General features: G+C 46.5%; 1 protein-coding gene across 1 annotated transcript; it reads right to left on the bottom strand.

Annotated features, from left to right (window-relative positions):
* Positions 1 to 6,925: 6,925 nt before the first annotated feature.
* LOC101030129 (putative BPIFA4P protein) lies at positions 6,926 to 22,916 on the bottom strand. The gene is made up of 9 exons (XM_003932062.1): positions 22,880 to 22,916; positions 19,871 to 19,981; positions 18,716 to 18,863; positions 16,237 to 16,341; positions 15,182 to 15,331; positions 12,164 to 12,245; positions 11,480 to 11,543; positions 9,588 to 9,667; positions 6,926 to 7,356 (listed from the first exon to the last, which is right to left on the bottom strand). The coding sequence occupies exons 2-8, from the start codon at positions 19,965 to 19,967 to the stop codon at positions 9,627 to 9,629; spliced, it is 687 nt and encodes a 228-aa protein (XP_003932111.1). The 5' UTR covers positions 19,968 to 19,981; positions 22,880 to 22,916; the 3' UTR covers positions 6,926 to 7,356; positions 9,588 to 9,626.
* Between the last annotated feature and the right edge of the window lie 1,006 nt (positions 22,917 to 23,922).

The following is a 23,922-nucleotide window of genomic DNA, read 5'->3' as shown; positions in this document are numbered from 1 at the left end:
GGCCTGTGTAGATGGCTTTGAGGGTGGCAGTCTGGAAGGATGGGCTCATGGTTTTCTGTTGGAAGACGATATCAGAGTCAGCCCCCAGCATGCTGCAGGGAGGTGGTGCCCTGGACCCTGGCAGCTGGCACCAGGGCCTGCTCATATTGGGAGAGCAGCAGGTGGAACTCTGTGGGGAGACCAGGGCTCCAGAGGGAGAGGCCTTGTTGCTTGGAGACGCTCACCAGAGTCTACTGTTAGGTCATCCAAAAGGAGTGCTCTCCCAGACCCTGGCACAGGCTGGATGTTGGTGACTTTTTAGTGAACCAATGACACATGAATGAGGATGGCTAACCCCACGCTCTCCAATTGGACTAGGAGTTTCTTAAGGGCAAGACCAACCACTTTAATCACGATACTTGCTTGCCAGAAATTGAGCGCTAATGAATGTTGTTGAATGACTAAATGACTGGATTGGTGAGTGGAGATGGCTGATCTCTGAATCGTCTCCCTCATGTCTGTGGTGCCTCCCATGTTTGCCACATGGTAAGTGCTAGTGAACATTTGTTAATGGTACAAATAAATGAATGACTGGGTGGATGGATCTTACCTTTCTGGATAAGATTTACAAGGGAGAAACGGTCTTGAAGTCAAGGCATCAGGTTGACCTTGGAGCTGGGGCTGGGATTTAGAGAGAATTCAGTTTAAGTCTCCTGTCCTCACCATCTCAGGAAATGGTGCCAAGTCCATCCAGTTGTTCCAGTCCCAGCCCACGGAGTTGCCCTTGCTTCCACGTTTCCCATCTCCCATAACCCACCTGTCAGGAGGTCCTGCTGACATTGACAGAACACGATCATGTCGAACAACCACTCCCCAGCCACCATCAGCTTGGTCAAATTACTGCTAGTGTGTCCCGACTGCTTTCCCTGCTTTTTTTTTTTTTTTTTTTTGAGACAGAGTCTCGCTCTGTCACCCACACTGGAGTGCAATAGCACAATCTCGGCTTACTGAAATATCTGCCTCCCGGGTTTAGGCAAATCTTCTGCCTCGGCCCCCCAAGTAGCTGGGACTACAGGCGTGTACCACCACACCCAGCTAATTTTTGTGTTTTCAGCAGAGACGGGGTTTCACCATATTGACCAGGCTGGTCTCGAACTCCTGACCTTGTGATCTGCCCACCTCGGCCTCCCAAAGTGCTGGGATTACAGGTGCGAGCCCAGCCTGGTTTCCCAGCTTTTAACCATGCCCACCTGCAGTCTCTTCCACATAGCAGCCTGAACAGTCATTTTAAGATGTAAGGTAGACCATGCCACTCCTCTGCTTAAAACCCTTCAGACTTTCCTACCGCACACAGAGCAAAAGCCACATTCCATGCAATGCCTCCCAGGCCCAGGGGGTTCCTGCAGCCTCTTAGACCGCACTCCCTGCCCCACTCTCTTGCCCACTCCACTGCAGCGGCACAGGTCTTGGGGGTCTGGGTCCCATCATTCCATTGCAGTGAGCTCTGAGACAAAGGCATTTGTCACTGTCCCTGTGCCGTTTCCCCATGCTGCAGGGGACGTGGAGGGTCCCACGCGAATGAGGGATGGGCACGTCCTTTTCAAATTTCACAGAAGCCTTGGGGTCAATCTTGGGCAATTCGGTCTGGTTTTGTAAGAGATCGTACTGAGAAAGCCTTGGTTCAGGGTGTTGGCCTTCCCCATTTGAGGTCCTTTCTCCCAGTTCATGCTCCCTTTGGAGATGTTTGTAGAATATCACTTACTTAGAAATGTATCTTTCTATCCTTCCTGGTCTTATGTAAGCGATTGGAATTTTGGTATTTTTTTGTCAAGAAAACAGAGAAGGGTAGGCATTGTCGGGGGGAACAAATCTGTTGTCCTTGGCTCTTTGGACATCTTAACAGGGGGTGGGGGCTGTCGGCCCTGCCTCATCACATGCTGTGAGTCTCAGGGCAGCGGAGCCTAAAGAAAGGACAACATGGAAGGTGTGGATTTTCAGAGCTTGATGCATGACAAGAGAGAATAGATTTGGAGGGATGAGTGGGCCCTGCTCAGGGGCTGGGGACTGGATTTGGAGCCAACTTGGCGCAGGGTCACGTGCTGGCCCAGAGCATGTGCGTCAGGGTCATGAAGACAAGGGTTCGATTCCTGACTCTGCCTCTTGGCAAACTCAGCTCCCAGGTCTGTAAAAGAATCACGGTGTAGACCTCAGAGCTGTAGTGAGGATTAAAGCAAATTGTGCTTAGGTCAGAGCTCAAAACCATCTTATTATCATGATCCTCCTCCTTGTCCTTACCCCTATGAGCCTTCCTCACCTGTGAACCAGGGAAGCTGATGGTGTCAGTGACATGGAGCATGAGAGCCCCCGAGACCGTTCCTGGGACACCTGTGCAGTGAATGCAGGAGCCACCTCTATCGAGTATTTTCATAAATGAAATGCATCAGAAGACAGGCAGGAATGACAGGGAGGCTGAGACGGCAGTGGGGCTGTGATGGTCCTGGAGTGAGCTTGAGCGTGGCTGAGTGCCAGGGGCTGTGGGCTCTGGGGATCCCACAGAGAGCGGTCAGGCAGGGTCCTTGTCCTCCTGGAGCTCACATACTGGTGGGGAGACAGTCTTCAACCATTCCTGCAATTGAGCATAGGATTATGAAGTAAGGCCCAGTGGTGAAGGAGGTGGGAGGTACTGTGGGAGGGCGCAGTGAGGCCCCCTGGCCAATGGAGGAAAAGGGATGTCAGAGAAAAGAGCTTCCTGAGGAGGTGGAGTTTGAGCTGACATTCAAGGGAAAAGGCCCAAGTTGGCTGGGCACCCCACCCTGGTGCTCTCAGGGAGGACGATGGTGCAGTGAGAACCACTCCTTCATAAGCAACTACCTGGAGGTTGGCGGGGCTGGTGTTTCTCGTTGGGACCCGTTCCCTGTGCTAAGCCTGTTCTGTGGTCTCATTCCATTCTCACGCCACCCAGGTGAGGAGACGGGGACCCAGAGAAACCCAGTGGCTGCCCAAGCTCCCAGCCAGGAAGAGGCTGAGCTGGCATCCCAGCAGGCTCTCTTGCCTTCCCCAGAACTGCCTCAGATACTTTTCCTTAGACACTGGCGCTGTGGGACACCACAGAGCCTCACACGTTAGCAGCCTCCTTCACTAGTCCAAATAGATTTCCTTAAAACAAGTTTTTACCTTCTTGGGGGACATTTTGAAAATGCATTGGAAGTTTTGGTTTGTCTTTTAGAAAAAAAAAATGCACTTGGCTAAAAAATGTTGCACACGGTACCAGGATTGCCAAGGACCTCTTAAGGCATGCCCATGCGTTCAGTGCTAAAATCCTCGCTTTCCTGGGAAATTGGCTTCAAGGAGTTTGACTTTGAAAAAATTCATTTGTCCATCCACCCAACCATTATTTCTTGTGGACCGACTGCGTGCTAGGCACTGTGCTTGACTGTAGGGAGTAACAGTCACCCTACTCCCCAGCAGCTTACCATCTGACGAGGGAATCAGAACAAGGTGAAATAAACAAGAAACCAAATAACTACAAATTATATTAAGAAGAAAAAAGCGTAGTGTGAGATTGGAAATAGCAAGGAGGCCACATAAGACCAGGGTCAAGGAGGGTCTCAAGTGACATTTGAGCAGAGGAGGAGAGGAGGAGATGGAGCCAGGCTTGAGTATAAACTTGTGGAAGGGGAGCCAGGCAGAGGGAAGCATGAGGGCAAAGCCCTCAGGTGGGAAAGGGCTTGGCAGGTTGGAGGAAGAAAGGAAGACAGTAGTGGCTGGATCTATGGGGTGAGAAGTCTGTACCCATGTTCCCCGGGAGAGGCCCTGGCTCATGTCCCAGGCTGCAGGAAGGGACTGTCCAATTGGACAAGGTTGCAGGAACCTCCCCTGACAGAACTCTGGGCCAAGCAGGCTTAGGCACACCTGCGTTCTCCAATGGCCAATTGGGGTGGCCACTTCCCTTCTTTGGAGCTCTAAGAAAACTCCAGGCCCCTAGCAAAAGCAGAGGTGCCCAAACTCCAGGGGACAGCAGAGGAAGCAGAGGCATTAAATGCAGATTCCTGAATCTGATTCAGTAGGGGGTGGGGGGAGGTGCTGGGAGCTGCCTTCAGGGTGAACATCCTAGGGAGATGAAGTAGGGGGTTCAGTCCATACTTTGAGAATTACTCTTCTAAGAAATGGAATTCATTATTCATCTAGTCATTCATTCATTCCATTCTTTATAGATATATTTATATATGTATATGTGTGTACACATATTTATATATAGATATAAAAATATAGATATATTTATATCTATATACAAATATAGATATATGTTTATATAATATATGTACACACATATACATATATATGTTTAACATACAACATACATATGCTTAATAGATATAGAGGACTAGGGGCTGGAACTTTAACCCAAAGGTGAATTTCCTTAAAATGGCAGGGGAGGAGAGAGTGGGGACCATTTCTGAATGGCACTTTGAGTTTGACAAAGGAAAAGCTGACCTCTCCTGTGTTCTGAGGGTAGCCTGGAGAGGGCAAAGGGAAAATGGAAAAGCTGGAATTTCTAGGGGAGCATCACCGAATTTTGGAGGGAGAGATGGGCTTGTAAAAATGCAGATTCTTAGGTCACCTCTGAATTGAGTCAGTCTCTGGAGGGGCATCCTGGGAACAAGTGTCTGGACGATTCTGATACACACGATGTGTGAAGACCACTTAGCCGTAATGATAACAGTGATACCGGCTAACAGTTATTGAGTGCTGACTGAGCTCCAGGAGCAAGCTAAGTGTTTCACCTGTAATGACTTACTGAATTCTCAACACAACCCTTTGTACTAGGTACTGCTATTATTGGCCTCCTTTTGCAGAGGCACAGGGATGCTAAGTAAAATCCCCAGATTAACTCAGCTGGGGAGCAGTGTGGATGGCATGGGAACCAGGTAGCTAAGCCTGCAGGAGGAAGCTCAGAGGAGCTGTTGCTCATTCCCCACCAGCTGCTCCATTCCACACCCCATTCTGCTGCCCAACATGATCCTCAGCCCCCCTTCCCCAGCCACAGGCATTGCAAGGAAAGGCAGGAAGAATAATAAGGGCAAACCCATGTTGAGCCCTGACTCTGGAGTCACTTGTCCATGGACACACAGCTGATAAATGTTGAGTTAGGATTTGAACTTGGGCCACTTGGCTGTGGTAGGCTCTACCTTGTTTCTGGATAAATTCGCTTACAGGCCTTGCCCTTCCTCCCGGGGTCTGCAACCCCATTCTGTCCAGATGCATTTCCTCTTATATTCTACAGAGGCCACTAAGACTCCATGGGACACACATGGCAAACAGCAAAATTTTCAGTGAGTTGATCCACTAGATGGGCTGCAGACTGTGGGTCTCACCATAACCATGAACACTCTGGACCGCAAGGGGGCAGGAACCGATCTGCCAAGCCCCAGGGCTTATCTAGCAGAGATGTTCTCAGGAGGAAAGGAGGAAAGTAGGTCATTAAGGATAACTAGCCAGGCAGAGCCTCACTTGACCTTAAATGTCAGCTAGTAGGGAAGATGAAAAGGGCATGGGCCCTTCTTTTAAAAATGCACATTCAACCTGTCTGATAATTAAATTTTTTCTGCAAGCAACTTGGTTTCTCTTCTGCTTCCTGCTGCTTTTCTCAAAGGGGGCAAACTTGCTTTCTCTCTTCTTCCATTTTCAACTTTTGGATCCCAGTCCCCCTTTTATGAATTTTCTCCAACATGTGTCACTGAATATTTGCTGATTTTGCTTTAGCTGATCCTAAATTCTCACGGTTGCTGGAGATAGATGCAACATTAAATTTCTTCATCTGGATCCTCTGGGAATTGGGGAACGGTCTTTGGGAGAGGGATTGCGTGCCTCTGAGGATGACATTCTCCATGCTATTGTGCAGTGTATGGCAGCTCCCAGCAGGGAACATTTATTTATCAGGGAGTTGGCAGATTTCATTGAGCCTCTCAATGTCCCAAGCAGTGAACAGGACAGATAAAAGTCCAGTTCGCTTTTCAGCCCTGAGGTTGGAACAAGCTGAGTGGGCAGTACAAGAAAGCCAATGTGACCAGAGCAAGTGAGACAAGGGGAGAGTGGTGGGGGTGGGGTCAGGAACATGCATGGGGACACATCCAGTGTGCCCACAGGCCCAGTGAAGACCCAGACTTTCATTCTAAGGCAGACATAGGTTTGAGTCCTGACTCTCTTATTCTTAGAGGTGCAGCTTACACGTCACTGCACCTCTCTGAGCATCAGTTTTCTCACCTATTCAAGAGAAAACAACAGTTACCTCCTAGGTTTATCATGATAATTAAATTAGAATAATACTTTGGAGGAGGAAGCCAGATTGTTAAAAAAAAAAAAAAATGATGGCAGGATGCAGTGGCTCATGCCTGTAATCCCAGCAATTTAGGAGGCTGAGATGGATGGATCACTTGAGTCCAAGAGTTCAAGACCAGGCTGGCCAACATGGTGAAACTCCATCTCTACTAAAAATACAAAAATTTGCTGCAGATTCCTGAATCTGATGGCATGGTGGCACACACCTGTAGTCTGAGCTACTCGGGAGGCTGAGGCAGGAGAATCTCTTGAACCCAGGAGGCAGAGGTTGCAGTGAACTGAGATCACACTACTGCACTACAGCCTGGGTGACAGAGCAAAACTCCATCTTAAAAAAAAGTGAGCAGTGGATGAAGGTGAGGAAGGAGAGGCAGTGAATAGTAGCGTATCTTTTAAGAAGTTTGGTGATACAGTGAAGAAAAATGGGGTTACCAGGGCCAGGATAAGATTTCTCTCGTGAACCACAACTTTGTAGGCTGTTCTTGCCTGATGGGACTTGTAAGATGAGACCAAAATTCTCACTGCACAGTGAGGAGATTGTGGCCAAGGATGGAGCCACCTAAGGTCACAAAATCAGTTCAGAAAACATCCCTGACAAGACGGGAAGCCTTTTAAAATTTTTAATTAGCTTTACTTTGGGAAAAATTATTCCAGAGTGTTCATTAGTTGATGAGATAATGAATAAATTAACCCAAATGTTCCCCCCGCCCCCACTTTCCAAACTTTTGTTATCATGACCAGACCCGCCACCACCTCTGGCTACTGTTGCCCCCATCCACATGGCCCTGTGGAAGCTGGACAGTTTGCAGATTAGAGCTGCTAAAATTTATTGTGGGAAGATCACAGGGAATCAGCACATGGGTTCTGGTGAGGATGTACAGGGAAATAACCTCACGCCAGGAGAAGTAGGGGATCTTTGGGTCCAGGGAGGGTCATGCAATTCCAGGCATCAGCTGAATAATCAACACGATCTATTCAGGTGGGGGCTGGGAGTGTGGAGGACATTCCATGGAGGAGACTAGGATGCAGGAGCTGATACTGTGTGAGATAATTCAGGTATTAGTAAATTTCACAACGTTTCTGTGGGTCAGAACTGACAGCCTCTCCCACTCCTGCACTCTCCCTCCGCGCTGGTGTGACTGCTGTCCACGGTGCTGAAGTATATTCCTGTGGGGACACATAACCACTGCCTCTATTTGGATAACGTTTTTTCACTGTTTCCCTGGACTTCCTCTCATCAATAAAGGTGGCTCTACCTCATCGCCTGGGCCTACTTCACAGAACAATAATGCAAAATATCGCCAGGTGCCCTAGGTAATCAAAAGACATATTTATTACTTTTAATATTGGCAACTCAGTCACATTTATAAAACACTTTCTAGGCAAAACCAAATACGCCTGTGAGCTGAATATAATATGGGGGTCACAGATTTGGGACTTCTGTGCTAAGTGGCAGCCTAGATATATTAGCAGGAACACATGAGATGTCCTAGACCTTTCAACGTTTTGCAACTGCCAGCTAATTAGCTTAGAGAGAGCTGCACCGTCCAACATGGTAGCTGCTGGTCACGCATGGATATCAGCATTTGAAATGCAGTTAGTCCACACTGAAATATGCTGTTAAGTATAAAATACACATCAGACCAAAGACTTAGTACAAACATTGAATGTAAAGTATTATTTACTTTTACAATAATTCCATGTTAAAATAACAATATTTGGATACGGTAGGTAAATAAAAACTAGTAAGGTGAATAACACCTATTTCTTTTTCCCTTTAAAGATGGCTTTGCTAGAAAATTCAAACTTACATGTGTGTCTCCTGCTATATTTCTACTAGACAGCATTGGTTTACAGTATTACATAACTAAGCTAATCAACTCAAGGATGTAGATTACATTATGGTATTGGCCACTTAATTTTTTATGCCCCCTGTCATGGACTATACTTTCTTACAGCTCAATTCATCACGTTACCTTGTTCTCACAAAGCACATGTACCGCATAGCTTATTACAAGCTTATCCTTACTCCTCAGAGGAGAATACCTCTATCCCCCATGACTCCTATGAGCAGCCACCCAGAGCTCCCCACCATTGCCCAGAGCATCAGACCCTTTCCTACTTCTGTGTACTTGCACATGTTGTATCCTCTGCTTATAGTGTCTTTTCCCACAAAGAGAGTCTATCATTTTTCAATGCCCAGTTTAAATCTTGCCTCTTCTGCAAAGACTCCTGGAAGTCCCCTGGCAAGGCTACTGGGTCTTGCCTCTCTACTTCCATAGAACCTCAGCTAAGCACCTCAACCCACATGAAATTGCCTAATTATTTGTTTTATGTCTTGCTAGGCTGGGGCTTTTGAGGTCAGGGGCCATGTGTGATTCATTTTTGTAATCCTGGAACTTGGAATAAAACAGGGAATAAGATGAAGTCCCTGACTTCATGAGATCTACACTCTTTTGGAGAGGGAGAGAAAAGATACAGATAATATAGTAGGAAGTTAGATAATAATTAGCATTATGAAGGAAAATAAAGCAGGGACGAGAGTGGTGGGTGTGCCATTTTGAGAGACTTGAGATGGTGGCACCTGAGCAGAGTGTATTCAGCACCAAAGAGCTGCAAATATATACATGATAAATGAATGAACAATGACATCTCCTTTTATAGAAACTTCTTTCCTTTTCTCTGCCAAATATCACTCTTGTAAAGATGTCTCCTAAAACTGAGCTCCCTACACACTCCAGCCCACATCAGCCTCCTTTCTTTACTTCAAAAAGGCAAGTTCATTCATTCCTGCTTCAGGGACTTTGCACAGGTTCATGCTCTTGCTTGTGATACTTTTCTCCCGGGTCTTGGTGCAGCTCCTTCTGCCTTATCGTTCAGGGCTCAGCCGAAATGTCTGTTTCCTAAAGAGCCTCTATATTAGAGTCTGACTATATTAATTTGATGCCTCTCTCTCTGTTCCACCCCAGTTATGTTTGCTCATGTCCTCTTGCTCTGTTTTCTTCTGAATACTCATCACCCTCTGGAATTTAGTTGATTATATGTTTATTTTGTTGCTCACTGTTAGTATTTCGAACTAGAATGCAAGCTCTGGGAAATCAGATTCCTTGTCTATCTCATTCACTGCTGCATTCCTAACATGTAGAGTGGAGTCTAGCATATAGTAGAGGCTTAACTGAAATTTAACAAATGAATGAGTACCACACTTATAATGACCCTAAAGCCCAAAGGTCATCACTAAGGAATGGAAATATGCTCTGGTTGCTCACCGGATTGGTACACACATAGCTCCTTCACTTTGGGGACATTTAGATGGTGACTTGGTACTTTTCCTGCAGCAGGACCAGATCTGGAATGTAAAACAGATACCTCAGACAGTGGGGGTGGAGGAAGATCAGAAAGGCCAGGGAGGTTTCCCCCTTGGAGCAGCACTGGGAGCAGAATGGGGATGGGGAATGAGCCCAAGGAGTGGAGCCTTCTGTCTGAAGGCTCTGTCTGAAGTGAAGTTCTGATTTGCCACTGGCTGTCTTGGATGACTTCACTGAGAGTTCTTATTCATGCAGTACAGTGACTACCAGTATGGACTCTGTAGCTGGAGAATGTGAGTTCACTCTGGTTCCAACACTTTCTTCCATGGAAATATGGGCAAACATTTTTATCTTCCTTTGTTTCTGTTTCCTCATCTTTAAAATGCAGATAGTGATAATACCTAGCTCATAGAGTTGTGTGGACTAATCAAGTTACATGTAAAGTCCACAAAGAGCCTGGCACATAGTAAAGCACTTAATATACACTTAGCTTTTATTGTTGTTATTTTTTACCAAGTAATCTTGGATAAATTGCTTAAAGTTCTTGGATCTTGGTTTTCTTATCTATAGATTGGGAACAACCACTTCCTCCTAAGTTAATCACTCAAGAGTTCCTACATTGGAATGAGACAGTGGAGGAAGCTGCCATCATTGCAACAGGAGTCTCCATTCATCTGCCCATCTCTCTGAAGTGATGGTCCAATAGCAGAGTGAAGGTGTTGGTTGAGCTATCCCATTCATTTGAGCGGACCTGGAAACACAAGCTTTGGGAGCTTTTAGGCTCATCCAGATTAGTTGCCTCAAGCTTTCCACCTCATAGGTAGTGGGTTCTGGTGGGGTGCCATGGGTGGCTCATGCCTGTAATCCCAGTCATTTGAGAGGCTGAGGTGGGCAGATCACTTGAGGTCAGGAGTGCAAGGCTAGCCTGGCCAACCCAGTGAAATCCCATCTCTACTAAAAATACAAAATTAGCTGGGTGTAGTGATGCATGCCTGTAATCCCAGCTACTTGGGAGGCTGAGGTAGAAGAATTGCTTGAACTCAGGTGGCAGAGGTTGCAGTGAGCCAAGATTGCACCACTGCACTCCAGCCTGGGTGACAGAGCAACACTCCATCTCAAAAAAAAAAAAAAAAAAAAAAAAAAAAAAAAAAAAAAAAAAAAACGTAATGAGTTCCCAGTCAATGGAGGTTTATAAGCTGAGGTCAGAAGAGCCACTCAAGGGAACTTCAGAAACTCCGGCATCTAGACTTGGCAGGACTAGTGAATATTTAGTGAACGAAGACATACACCTTTCAATTCTGCAGGGTTTTTTGCTTTTTTTTTTTGGTGGGGGAGGTTTGCAGTCCTTCTGGGGGCCTGAGCTGCTGAGACTCAATCTTGCATTTTTTTTGCTTTGAGTTCTGGCAGATATGAAAACTTTGGATGCTTGAGGTAGAGACTACTGAAAGGAAGCAGTCTTTGGGCTGAAACCAGATCAATTTTCTGCCCATCATTCAACATCATACAATTTTAGAGGAGGATAAAGGGCTTCCATTCATATCTTAGCTGCTCTAGGCTTTGGGGAGAAGAATAGAATTAAAATCAGGATGTCCTTAGCTAAAGGTGAGCATTCAATCACTACTGCAGGCACAGTGCTTCATGTTGGCCTTGGCACACCGGGCTCCCTCAGTAAATGTCAGCTGAGTTTATCGAGGTTATTATTATTAGGGACCATTCTACTTCAGCAGGAAAGAGATTTTTGGTCTAGGAGAAGTGCCAGGGTGAGGTAAGGGGAAATGAGATACAAAGGGTGAGGGAGGGGGTCTGAGCTTTCTTCTGGAATGTTCCTGTCCCTTCCCACCTCCAGCACTTACTAATCAGCTCCTTAACCACATGCTGATCCAGGTTGTAGAGCCATTTGTTAATCACAGGACACACCTGAAAGACAAGGAAATAGGCAAGAGTCAGGAGGAGGGCTCCACCAATGAAGCCTCAATGGGAGTGACCACACCAAGTTCTCCTCAGTCAACCTGTTCTGGGGACAACCAGGTGGATGGGTTTGGGGACAGACTGCCCTAGGGTCACAAGTCAGCTCAGCCACTTGGCAGCTGTACGACTTGAGTAAGTCATTGGCTGTCTCTGAAACTTTTTCTTAAATCTGGAAAATGAAGATGATACTTTTACCTGGAGCATGAGATTGTCTGGCGGATGAGTTAAGAAAATTCATTTCAGATATTCAGCACCGTGTTTGCGTGCTTAGTGAATGTTAATTTTGTGATGACTTATCCCCATTTTACAGATAAGGGAACTGAGTTTTGGAGAGATTTATCAACTCACCTCTGGTCTCACAGATGCTGGTTTTGACCTGAAGAATTGAACAATGTCTGTAAAACAATTCACCAGCGCCCGACTGCAGAATGGGAGCTTAACAGATGCCACTCCACCTCTCCCTAACTCTCCTTCCTGGAAGATTTCCTCCCACTTCATCAAGAAGATCCAACCCCTCATGCTCTGAGTCTCAGCTCAAAAACTGAAGTAATCTGGGTTTGCATACTTACTTTTCGTCCCAGGTCATGGGCTACTGTGTTTTTCAGGTTTCTCTCTATGTTTTCCACAAAAAGTTTTGCTGCTGGGGCGAGTCTAAATGAAGATGCAGAAAATATGCCAACAGATTAACTTCCCTCGGACCCTCCTTTCCCACATCCCTTCTTTGCTCAATGACCGTGAACTTCTTCAAGCCTGCTCCTTGTTTCCATGACATTCCATCACCCAGCTGGGTCCTACCGCTCCAATCCACACTCCAGAGCTCCTTAAAATTAATCTTCCAATTTAAGTCACCTTGCCCTTATCATTGTTACCCACCAGTGTCTTCTCTGTGACTATTTTGCATCTCTCTCTGGAAATGCCTTCTTCAAATTCTAGCCCCTTGTAGGCCCAGCCAACTGGTTTCCTGCAGAAAGCTCTTCCTGACCATCCTGGCCAATTCTGAGTTCTCTCCTTCCTGCTCACTTTCTCATTTCTCTGCTTATCTGATGCTACAGTAGGACTTATCTCCTCTGCCAGAGGGCCACTGCCTTCATGGAAGGAACAGTGTAATATCATTCTTTAGAAAGGAGAAAGAAGCAGGAAATAGCATAAAAGCATCCTTGTATTCTGTGTTCCTGACTCAGTCCCTATTCCTTAACATGTGAAGGTAAATCTGTCTTATTCTCAGGCAAAGAGTTTATGTCTTTATTTCTTGAAGAGTTTGCATAGAAATCAGCTATGATCTACTGCTTCCAGCCTGAGGTCTCAGATTCCCCACAAAGGAGGGACTTGTTTTCTTTGGTACATCACGAGAAAGAGAGAGCAGCATTTGCAGAGGTTTCAGAAGGGAGATGGGCTGTGAATCTGGCCTGGTTCTCGCTTATGTCTGAGCATGTCAGGGGGACAGGACCAGGTGTGCAAAGGTGCAGAAAGCATTCCACACCCAGATATTTTCTGAAACAGTGAGCAATGGAGATGAATCAAAATAGAGAATTCATGCTTCTTTCAAAATGCAAGATACTTTTTGGTAGCAGGACGTAACCTAAGCAGTTTATTGCAAACAGAAAATGCCTGAAAATTCATGCGTATTTTGCATTTTAGTCCATAAATGTATCTGTATTCAATCTGATTTTTTAAAAGTATAAATCTCACAGCATCAATAAATAAAAAAGAAAAAGACTCAAAAAAAAAAAAAAAGAAAAAGAAAATGGACTGGTGATGACCGCTGGATTCAGCTAAATGTGGATATCAGCCTTAATTAAAAAAAAAATATTTTAAAAGGGCTGTGTATGGTGGCTCATGCCTGTAATCCCAGCACTCTGAGAGGCTGAGGCAGGTGGATCCCTTTGGTCCAGGAGTTTGAGACCAGCTTGGGAGACATAGTGAAACTCTATTTCTACAAAAAACACAAAAAGTAGCCGGGGATGATGGCCTGCACCTGTAGTATCAGCTACTCAGGAGGCCTAGATGGGAGGATGACTTGCAGTGAGCTGAGATTGCACCACCACTGCACTTCAGCCTGGGCAACTGAGTGAGACCGTGTTTCAAAACAAAACAAAACAAAACTTAAAAAGAAGTATTTAAAAAAGGGATTATAAATTTAGAAGTAAACACTGAACTCTAGTGAATAAAAGGGCACAGCCTCTGAAGATAGTTTCTCTGAAGAGGAAATGTCAGAGACTAAGAAATGGTGAAATGCTTTCCTACTGGCAGTCAAGGTAATGAAAATAATAGCGTTTTTCCTCCAAGAGAAAAGAAGATCTTGTTCTAATGTGCCTCAGAACAATCACATTCAGCACTTTTCCCAGCACGAAGCAGGCTGAAATAAATGAGTGGATGAGACCGAAAGCCATCTATAGCCGATGTGTGGGGAAGGTATGTATGTATAAAAAAGCTGTGAAAAAGAGAATAATTGGGATTGATTGTGTATAGGACAAAACTGAGCAATGTCAGCTAGAGACATGCCACCCGGTTCAGTTCCATTGGTAAGGTATTTGGTGAGCAGTTTGGCAGTGCCTTAAAACTTAAAAGTTGTAGAAATGTGTATACTTTTGGAATAATCTTAAAAAATCTACAATAAGAAAGAAAATAATTCAGTTTTTGGAAAAGTTTCCTGTATCAAAATGTTCAGGGTTATTTATGATAGCAAAATGTTTGTTTATTTGTTTGTTTGTTTTTGAGATAGAGTCTTCCTCTCTCACCCAGGCTGGAGGACAGTGGCACGATCTCGGCTCACTGCAACCTCTGCCTCCTGGTTCAAGTAATTCTCCTACCTCAGTCATCTGAGCAGCTGGCACTACATGTGCATGCGACCACACCCAGTAATTTTTTGTAGTTTTAGTAGAGATGGGGTTTCACCATATTGGCCAGGCTGGTCTCGAACTCCTGACCTCGTGGTCCACCCACCTCAGCCTCCGAAAGTGCTGGTATTATAGGCATGAGCCACTGCACCTGGCCCAAAATGTTTATTTTTAAAATTAATTTAGTTTTTTGAGACAGGGCCTTGATTGTTGCCCTAGCTAGAGTACAGTGGCATGCTTATGGCTCACTGCAGCCTCAACCTCCTGGGCTCCAGTGAGCCTCCCACCTCAGCCTCCCTCGTAGCTGGGACTACAGGCACCCACCACCACACTTGGCTAATTTTTGTATAGACAGGGTTTTGCCATGTTGCCCAGGCTTGTCGTGAACTCCTGGGCTCAAGTGATCTGCCTGCCTCAGCCTCCTAAAGCGCCGAGATTACAGGCATAAGCCATCTTGCTAGGCCCAAAAAGTTTAGAAATAACCTAACTATCAACAAATGGCCAAGCAATCCTTCTTTTTCCTCAGTATTATTTGGTAAGTCTCTTTTTCATGTCAATAGAATTATTACTTTTGTAAAAAACAAAATTTTAAAGGCACGTAAAGTCCTATTTATTATACACACATCCCCATACACACCAAAACCTAATTTTGTAGGGTATTGTTTTTCTGGTAATATCTTTCAGGTGAAACTTCACTAGAGGCATCATCATAACCAGCTGGACACAGAGGAAAAGAGATCAAAAACTCACGGGACTCCAGTTTGGACCCACATAGCCTCAGGCAAGAGCCTGCAGTTCCCAAAGGCGAGTTCATATCTGCCACCTAAATTCTTCTCCAAACGAATCTGGACTTTTATATCTGACTGCATATTAGCTGTGAAGGGCTTCATGGTCAGGAGCCTGTGGGAGGGAAGGGGGAAGGCAGGTGGGAGAGAAGCTCAGAGCTTACTACATTCTCATTTGCTTCTAGAACTAGGGTTCCCCATATTGCCACAGAATCTTCAAAACCAGCCTGTTAAGGTCATTTTCTCAGTTTTCAAAAGAGGCCATTCAGCGCTGGAGAATGAGAATGGCTTTCTTCAAATCACACATCCAGCCAGTGGCTAAGTCAGAGGGTTCTGCACTCCAGGAGTCTAATACCTGCTACCTCTGGCTCTGGGGACAGTTAGGAAGGAAAACGTTGATTCTAAGTTTGGCAACTTATCAAAATTGAGAAACTGCACCTGACCTCGGAAAGTCCTCTTCTAGAGGTCTCAGACTCCATTGCCTTGATGGCCAGGCTTGCAATGGAAATGAATGAAGTAGATGGGCAGTTAGTTTCACAGGGAGCGGTGAAGGCTGTGGTGAACTGGAGAATGCCTGGCCTCTGCCAATGCACCATGCAAACCAGACAAAATATATCAGTGGGCCAGACGCAGCCCCTGGGGTGATCTCTAGGCAATGGTACCAAGGAATTGGGGTCCAGAGGTGATTCTGTGTTTGTGTCTTCAGTTACATTCAATCAGAACTAAGTGGACTCATGAAGTCCAAATACATGAAGGTGGGGGCTGTCTGGAGGAGGTAGGTAGAGGAAATCAGTTCAACATTCCTGCTTTCCCCAGAGGGGCCCCAAGCTGGGAGCATTCAAGTGTTCTACAGGCTTCTCATTCTACACATGGGGTGACTCAGGCCCAGAGAGGGTGGGTGTTTTGCTCTAACCACACAGCGAATCTGTTGCTGAGACTTTTGCTTAGGGGTCCTTCCCACATCTCCCCATTACTGTGCAAAAGCCAGTGGGGCCTTCGGGACAAAGAGATGTTACTTACTGCACAATCAACTCAGATGTGAATGGTATTCGTACAGTGGCCTCATTTCTTTGAGGTGTGCTCTCGATGGAGACTTGGAGGAGTTGAGGATTTTTCACCTGTATCCTGGGTGAAGAAACAGCACAACACAGGGAGGCGGTGGCTTCTGCTGCAAGTGGACCTCACTTTGTGCAGTGGCAGGTCCCTTGCAGAGAAGAAGCTGAATACATGCAAAGATGGCTACTCATTCATCAACCAGGTCGTTTATTGCACAGCTACTATCTGTTACAAGCACTGGGAATACATCTCTGAGCAAAAAGAAGCTCTTACCTTAATGTATCTCAGAATAATCACGTTCAGCACTTTGGCCAGCACCAAGCAGGCTGGAATCAGTAAGGCTGAAAGCCATATATATAGTAGATGCTTGGGGAAGATGTGTATGTGTAAGAGCATAAATCCAGTAAATGAATACATACAGAAAGTGATAGGCACAGTGAAGAGAAGGCCTTACGGGATCAGGGAGATGGAAGGCAATATTGAGAAGAGTGGAATTTTAGACAGGGTAGTCAGGGAAGGTTTATCAAAGGAGGTGATGTTTGGGCAGAGTCATGAATTAAGTGAGAATGCAGATAGGAGAAGAAAGGGACGGGCTTAAGATAGACCAAGGCTGGGTGCTGTGGCTCACGCTTGTTATCCCAGCACTTTCGGAGGCCAAGGCAGGAGGATCAATTGAGCCTGAGAAGTCAAGGCTGCAGTGAGCCATGATTGTGCCACTGCACTCCAGCCTGGGTGACAGAGCAAGACCCTGTCTCAAAAACAAAACAAAGCGAAACAAAAAATCAACCAAACAAACAAAACATTAGCTGGGCACGGTGGCACGTGTCTGTGGTCCTGGCTACTCAGGAGGTTGAGGTAAGAGGATGGCTTGAGCCCAGGAGGTTGAGGCTGCAGTGAGCTGTGGTCGCAGCACTCACTGAACTCCAGCCTGGGAGGCAGACTGAGACCCTATTTCAAACTAATAATAATATTAAAAGTAATAAAGAAGACAGAGCAAGTGCAAAGGCCCTGAGGCTGAAATGTGGCTGGGGTGTTTGAGGAACAGCAACAGGCTGCGAGTGGCTGGCAGGCAGGCAGTGAGTGAGGTGAGAAGAGCAAAAGAGGTGGGAGAGGTAGTCAGGGCCAGATTGCATGGAGCCTTGAGGGCCAGTGGTAAGAACTTTGGGTTTGGTTCTGAGGGCTAAGAGAAGACATTGGAGGGTTTGGACAAGGGAGTTACAGGGTTGGCTCCAGTTCTTAGATTTTTTCTGGATACTGGCAGAACAGAATGGACGAGATGAGGGCTGCTGGGTGGAAATGGGGGAAACTGGGGCTATAGGTCAAGGGAGGAGATGATGGCTCAGACAGTTGGAGGTGGAAAAAAAGTGGTAAGGGCCTGGAGCGGTGGCTCATGCCTGTAATCCCAGCACTTTGGGAGGCAGAGGCAGGCGGATCACGAGGTCAGGAGATCGCGACCATCCTGGCCAACATGGTGAAACCCTGTCTCTACTAAATTACAAAAAATTAGCTGGGCACGGTGGTGCATGCCTGTAGTCCCAGCTAAGGGAAGGAGTACAGGCTGAGGCAGGGGAATCACTTGAACCCAGGAGGCGGAGGTTGCAGTGAGCCAAGATCATGCCATTGCACTCCAGCCTGGTGACAGAGCAAGACTCTGTCTCAAAAAAAAAAGAATAAAATAAAAATAAAAAAGAAGTGAGATGCTGCCAGGGTATGATTTGAAGGCAGGATGGTTTGGCGACAGGCTGAAAGCAGGTACACGGGAGACAGAGGAGTAAGGGAGGACATCACAATTTTTGGCCAGAGCAACTGGATGGTTGGAGTCATCATTAGGTGAGATGGGCTGGGCAGGGAGGCACAGGTTGGGGCAGGGGATAAGGGTGGGAGTCATCAGATGAGTTTTTGGACTTGTTGAGTTTAAGATGCTTATGAGACAAGGGACCCAGGTCTTCTACATTGCAGTGGCCGGTCTAACCCTAAAACCAGCATCATCTAGTATTATGATGACCATATTCTTGTTGTTGTTTATTACCTGTGATTGGACGCTTACTGAGGACAGGGAGCTGTGCAAACATTTAACACTTATTATTTCATTTAATGCTCACAACAGCCCCATGAGGATAGATGCAATTAATCCCCATTGAACATGGCAGATATTGAGGCTCAGAGAAAGGGGGGAGATTGGAGATGCTTACAGTTGGTGAGCAGCCATCCTCTTCCCAGACAAGGGGACTGAAACCCTGTGTCTTTGTCCCCTGCCTGAGCCTCCTGCCTCCCCCCTCAGTGGGAGTTTCTCTCAACCAGGGGATCTCAGGCCATCAGAGCTGGATGGGCTCTTTGCAAGGGAAGGGCCTCTGTGAGGTCAGGAAATGTGGGGAGAGCTCTAACAATCCAACAAACCAGGACAGCCTGGACTAGGGGCGGTTGGTGATCAGAGGCCACTCACCTAACAGTGCCGATCTCATTGGTGAGTGGAGTCCCCAAGATGCCCAGGAGGCCTGATATGCCGTCGAAGGTACTACTCAATGACTTCTGGAGGCCAATTGTCTGCAGGCTGGGAAGAAAGTCTGCCCTGAGGAGTCCTTGAGTTAAATCTGTAAAGAATGCCCCACCCCCAAACCCATGCAGACATTCAGATGCTAATGATCCTCAGACGCAACCTTGACCTCTAAGCATGTCCTATATGTGGCTCTGACTTGTTGTTCAGCTATTTCTGGCTTGCTGGGCTCTGGGCCAAGTTCATTCCAGACATAATCATCCAGTGAATATTCACAGGGGCCTACCATGCACCCAGGCCATGCACCCAGTCTGTTCACCACCCTGGGCACCACCCTGATGGAGCTGGCATTTTCACGGGGCTGAGGAGAGACAGATGAAAAAGCGGAGAATAAAGGGACAGGCAGAATTCAGGTGTAAACAAGTGCTGTGAAGGGGTTAGTTTCAACGTATTTAGCAACGAGCTCAGCAGGGGCACTGGCCAATCAGGAAGGACAGCAGCCACAGCTCTGGAGCCAGTGCTGGGCTCCCCAGGCTGTGCCAGGTGTTAACTCCGTCGTTGTTTGGTTCATGGGGAAGTTAGAATTCTGGGGGTGAAGTTGGGGTGGTTTGGGGTAATGGGGGGCACCTGGAGATTCTCTGAGCAGGAAACGTTTCCCAAATAGCATACCCCCAAATTTCAAAGTTTTAACCACTATGACCGTGCCACTGAATATCAGTTCAGCCTATGAGGATAAAATAAAAGGCAGGGTGAGGAATTAATTTATGCAGGGAGGTCAAGGAAGGGCTTTCTATAAAGGTGGCGTTTGAGCAGAGATCTGAAGGAAGGGAGGCAGCCATGCTGACAGTAGGGAGAGGAAACAGCAGGTGCAAAGGCTGGGACAGGGACCAGTCCTTGCAGAGCTGGGTGCTTTGATGGTGGGTCTTGATAGATAAAGCACAGCAAGGAGATGGGAGAGAGGGGGCTCTCAGGAAATGAGGATTAAATGATATTACAGTCAGGACAACAGTTAATGGTGTTAATTGTGTCCCAGGCACTGTACTAATGAGAACTTAACTGGCATTGGCTCAGGGTACTGCATGACCCAAGATAGGACAGTCTCACCATTAAGGAGCTGGGAAGAAACTCCAGGCAGGACCTCCTGGACAGAGGATGAGGCAAGCAACCCACAGAGAATGAAGAGGCCGGAGATATTCAGCATCTTGGGTCAGATCCCTGTGGGGGATCAGGGCAAAGAGGTCAGTTGCGAGGACACTTTCTGAGAGGGTCTTCTGAGAGCTTATGTCTGAGGTGGCCACAGAACTCATGTGAATCCATTCACCTATGTCCATTTTACAGATGGGTTTACTGAGGCTCAGAGAAGGACATCCTTTTCCTCATAGTTTAGAGCAAGAAACGGAGGGTCCAAGAGATGAAGCCACTTGCCCAAGGCCACACAACCTGTATTTAGGCCCAAAAGCTGGACACAGTTTTTTTCGCAGGGACATGGCCTTCCCCAGCAGGGCTGCCCACGGCTGCTGCAAGAGGCTGCATAACATTAGCGTTATGACGATGGTCTCTGAAGTCCCCCACCTGCTGCCAACTGTGGGATTCTGGGATTTAGGGCAAGTTGCTTCACGACACAACGTCATGCAGGATACACTACCCTCATTTTACAGTGAAATGGTGGTAGTGATATGTCCTGGCTTCAGAGCAGGCAGACCTGGGATGGAATCTCAGCTCTGCCATCTACTTGCTGGATACCTTAGGCAACCCAGACTCCTGGTGCCTTGCTTTCCTCATCTGGAAAATGCATAGGATACAGACTCACATCTTCCTCTTGCCTTTGTGGTAAGCACTTAGCACAGCACCTTGCACATTGTAAGTGCGCCACAAATGGTCACTACTGTGTTGATGCATCTTTATGATCATGAGAATCATGATCATTATGATCAAGATTTTCACCTGACATTTATTCCGGAAGCAGGAATATCCTCAGGTGTTTTTCTGCATTTACCTGCCACATTATGACCCATGAAGCATTTCTGGGAATAACCAGTCCTGAAGGTCTGTTGGTTTGTTTTTAGATGGAGTTGTGCTCTGTCATCCAGGCTGAAGTGTGAAGTGCAGTGGCGCAATCTTGGCTCACCGCAACCTTCACCTCCCTGGTTCAAGCAATTCTGCCTCAGCCTCCCGACTAGCTGGGATTACAGGCACCCACCACCACACCTGGTTAATTTTTAAAAAATTTTTATTTTAGGAGAGATGGGGTTTCGCTGTGTTGCCTAGGTTGGTGGCGAACTCCTGAGCTCAGGCAATCTACCCACTTCAGCCTCCCAAAGTGCTGGGATTACAGGCATGAGCCACCATGCCTGCGATGTTTTTTAAGTATGAAAGCATTCTCTGTGTTCATCCTTCTCACCCTATCCCTGAACCCCAAATGAGTGGTTGCACAGTGCTTGTGAAATCTAAGCTCAAGTTCCACCTGCAGAGTTCTGGTTTTGATCACGACAGAGTATCCTGCATCAGACTAACCCTCCCAACTAAAGTCAACTCTAAAAGATAGAAATCTATAAAAATAAAGAAGGACATCCATGAGCAAATAAACAGGTACAGTTTGAAACCCTATGATTCCTGCTTTAAAAATGACCAAGGGACTAAAGGCCAAGAAATGAAAATGTGCAATATAATAAACACACAGGCAGGTCAAATATTCAAATATTGAGTAGGCAACAGGGCAAGAAGCCAACAGAGGATGAGGAGGCCTAGACCATCAGCATCTTCCGGCAGTACCCTTCGGCTACCGGGTAAATAGTGTCAGCTTCAGGGTCACTCTGAGAGGGTTTTTATGGAGCTAAGGGAGATTGGTGGGGGGGAAGCAAAGGAGTCATTGGGACTCATTCCTACCCACCCAACACACTTTTTTTTTTTTTTTTTTTTGAGACAGAATCTCCTTCTGTTGCCCAAGCCGGAGTCCAGTGGCATCATCTCGGCTCACTGCAACCTCTGCCTCCTGGGTTCAAGTGATTCTCCTGCCTCAGCCTCCCAAGGAGCTGGAATTACAAACGTGCAACACCACACCAAGCTAATTTCTGTATTTTAGTAGAGATGGGGTTTTACCATGTTGGCCAGGCTGGCCTCTAACTCTTGACCTTGTGATCCACCCACCTCTGACTCCCAGAGTACTGGGATTACAGGTGTGAAGCACTGCACCCGGCCCAACACTCATTTTACAGATGGGACACTGAGTCTCGGATCAGGGTTAAGGTTTTCCTAAGGCCAGCTGTAGTTAGTGACTAGCACCTGGCTTTCCCACCTTTTAGTTTTATATACTTTACTCTGCATCTCACGCAAAAAGGTTACTAGGAGAATTCAGCAAGCATTTTGAACATTGTTTAGCTTGGTGCCACTAAATGAAAGTTAATTTTGGATTTGCAAATTAAAGTTTCTCTTTATCATTCCCTGGTTCTGAGAGTGAGTACCCTTGGAAGACTCACAGACGGACAGTCTGAAGGAGAGGAGGGTGGCTGGGGAGCATCTTTCCTGCTGGGTGCTGGGGGAGTGCCCCGATTCCTTACAACATCCCAATCCCATGAGACAGATATTGACGTGCTTCCTTTACAGAGCAAGAAATGGAAGCTTGGAGAGCTGAGGGCACACGCCCATTCTTCCCTCTTTGTTTACAGAATCCTTTTATTTTTGAGGGAGGAAACGTGCTTAACAAAGAAATTTTCTTTCCCAACCTTCTTTGCAACCAGGCATGGTCAATAAGATATAAATGGAAATTGTAGGTCGGGGCTTCTTAAAAAGTTCTCTAGCGTGGCTGACCCAGCTGCAAAGTGCATGATCGTGATCTTGTTTTTTCCTGATCGGATAGAAGACATGATGACTGGAGCCCGGTAGTTATATTACTAGCAGGAAGACGAAAGTCACAGCCTAGGGGTAACTGAGGAAGGAGGTGGCAGGCTCCACCAGCCTAACTCTGGGCTTCTCATCATGATTGAAGCCACTATTTTTCAGGTTCTGTGCTAGAACCAAACACAATTTGTAACTGGTAACCTGTATCAAAAGCTTTAGTCTGGTTCAGCATCTGATGAAAAGGCAGGAGGGAGGGTGTCATTGCCTTGTGCTTACCTGGATTTCTCTGGTGTGCTGTTGAGACACTCTGGCCTCTCTTGGTTCATTCCCGATGACTCTGTAGAAGGGCAGACTCTATAAATGGCAAGTGATCCCACTGCTGGGGGAGACGTGGCACTGGGTGATAGACAGCTAGGAAGCTGATGGAAAGCCCTTGATCTTACCACGTCTATCCAATACCTCCAAAGCAAACATTCCTGCCTGGAGGGCTCTGGGGGAATGTCAACAACATATTTGAATCTGTACATCACGAATGGCATCAAATGGAGAGGTGCAGAGAGTGTGAGGAGGACAGAGAGGGGCTGCAAGTGGGAAGACAGTGTGCAGCTGTCACATTGACATTCAGGCCCGCTCTGAATACCATGCAGCCATAAAAAGGTGCCAGTTTGCTGAGAATGATGGTTTCCAGCTTCATCCATGTCCCTGCAAAGGACATGAACTCATCTCTTTTTATGGCTGCATAGTATTCCATGGTGTATATGTGTCACATTTTGATGTAGAGAAACAGGAACGCTTTTACACTGTTGGTGAGAGTGAGCTACTATGTACCACATATGGAGAGAGAGACCCAGGAAAGGGCTTGGGAGCTGTCCAGTCTCAAACAGCAAGGACAACACCTCCAGACTGGGACAGAAGCCCCTCCTCTAAGTGCTTTTTCTCAGCACCGGATTGGCTCTTCATAAACTCATACTCCACAGGAGGCTGTGTACCCTCTTGATGGCAGGGACAGGTCATGCCCTCTTCCCCTCTCAGTCCCTCCAGCCCCTACAACAGGTGTAGGAGAAGCACATTCCTTGCATGCTGAGGTGGGAGAGGTACTGCTTAGGTCACCTCTGAATTGCCCCGCACAGGCTGGGCTCAGCTAGATACTCAACAACCTTCCTATTTGTTTTAAAATGCATTTTATTTCTTGCATGCAGTAACACAGAAATAAGCATCACGTCTAACAAATAAACATCTATCAAATTTTGGCATCCCTTTTCAGTTGTTTTCTCAGTTCCACTTTTTTGCGTCATTGTGATTCTAGCTAAGCAAATTCT

The sequence above is a fragment of the Saimiri boliviensis genome, chromosome 9, assembly GCF_048565385.1.
Source record: "Saimiri boliviensis isolate mSaiBol1 chromosome 9, mSaiBol1.pri, whole genome shotgun sequence".
NCBI lineage: Eukaryota > Metazoa > Chordata > Mammalia > Primates > Cebidae > Saimiri > Saimiri boliviensis.
This window is presented reverse-complemented; position numbering and strand designations above follow the sequence as displayed.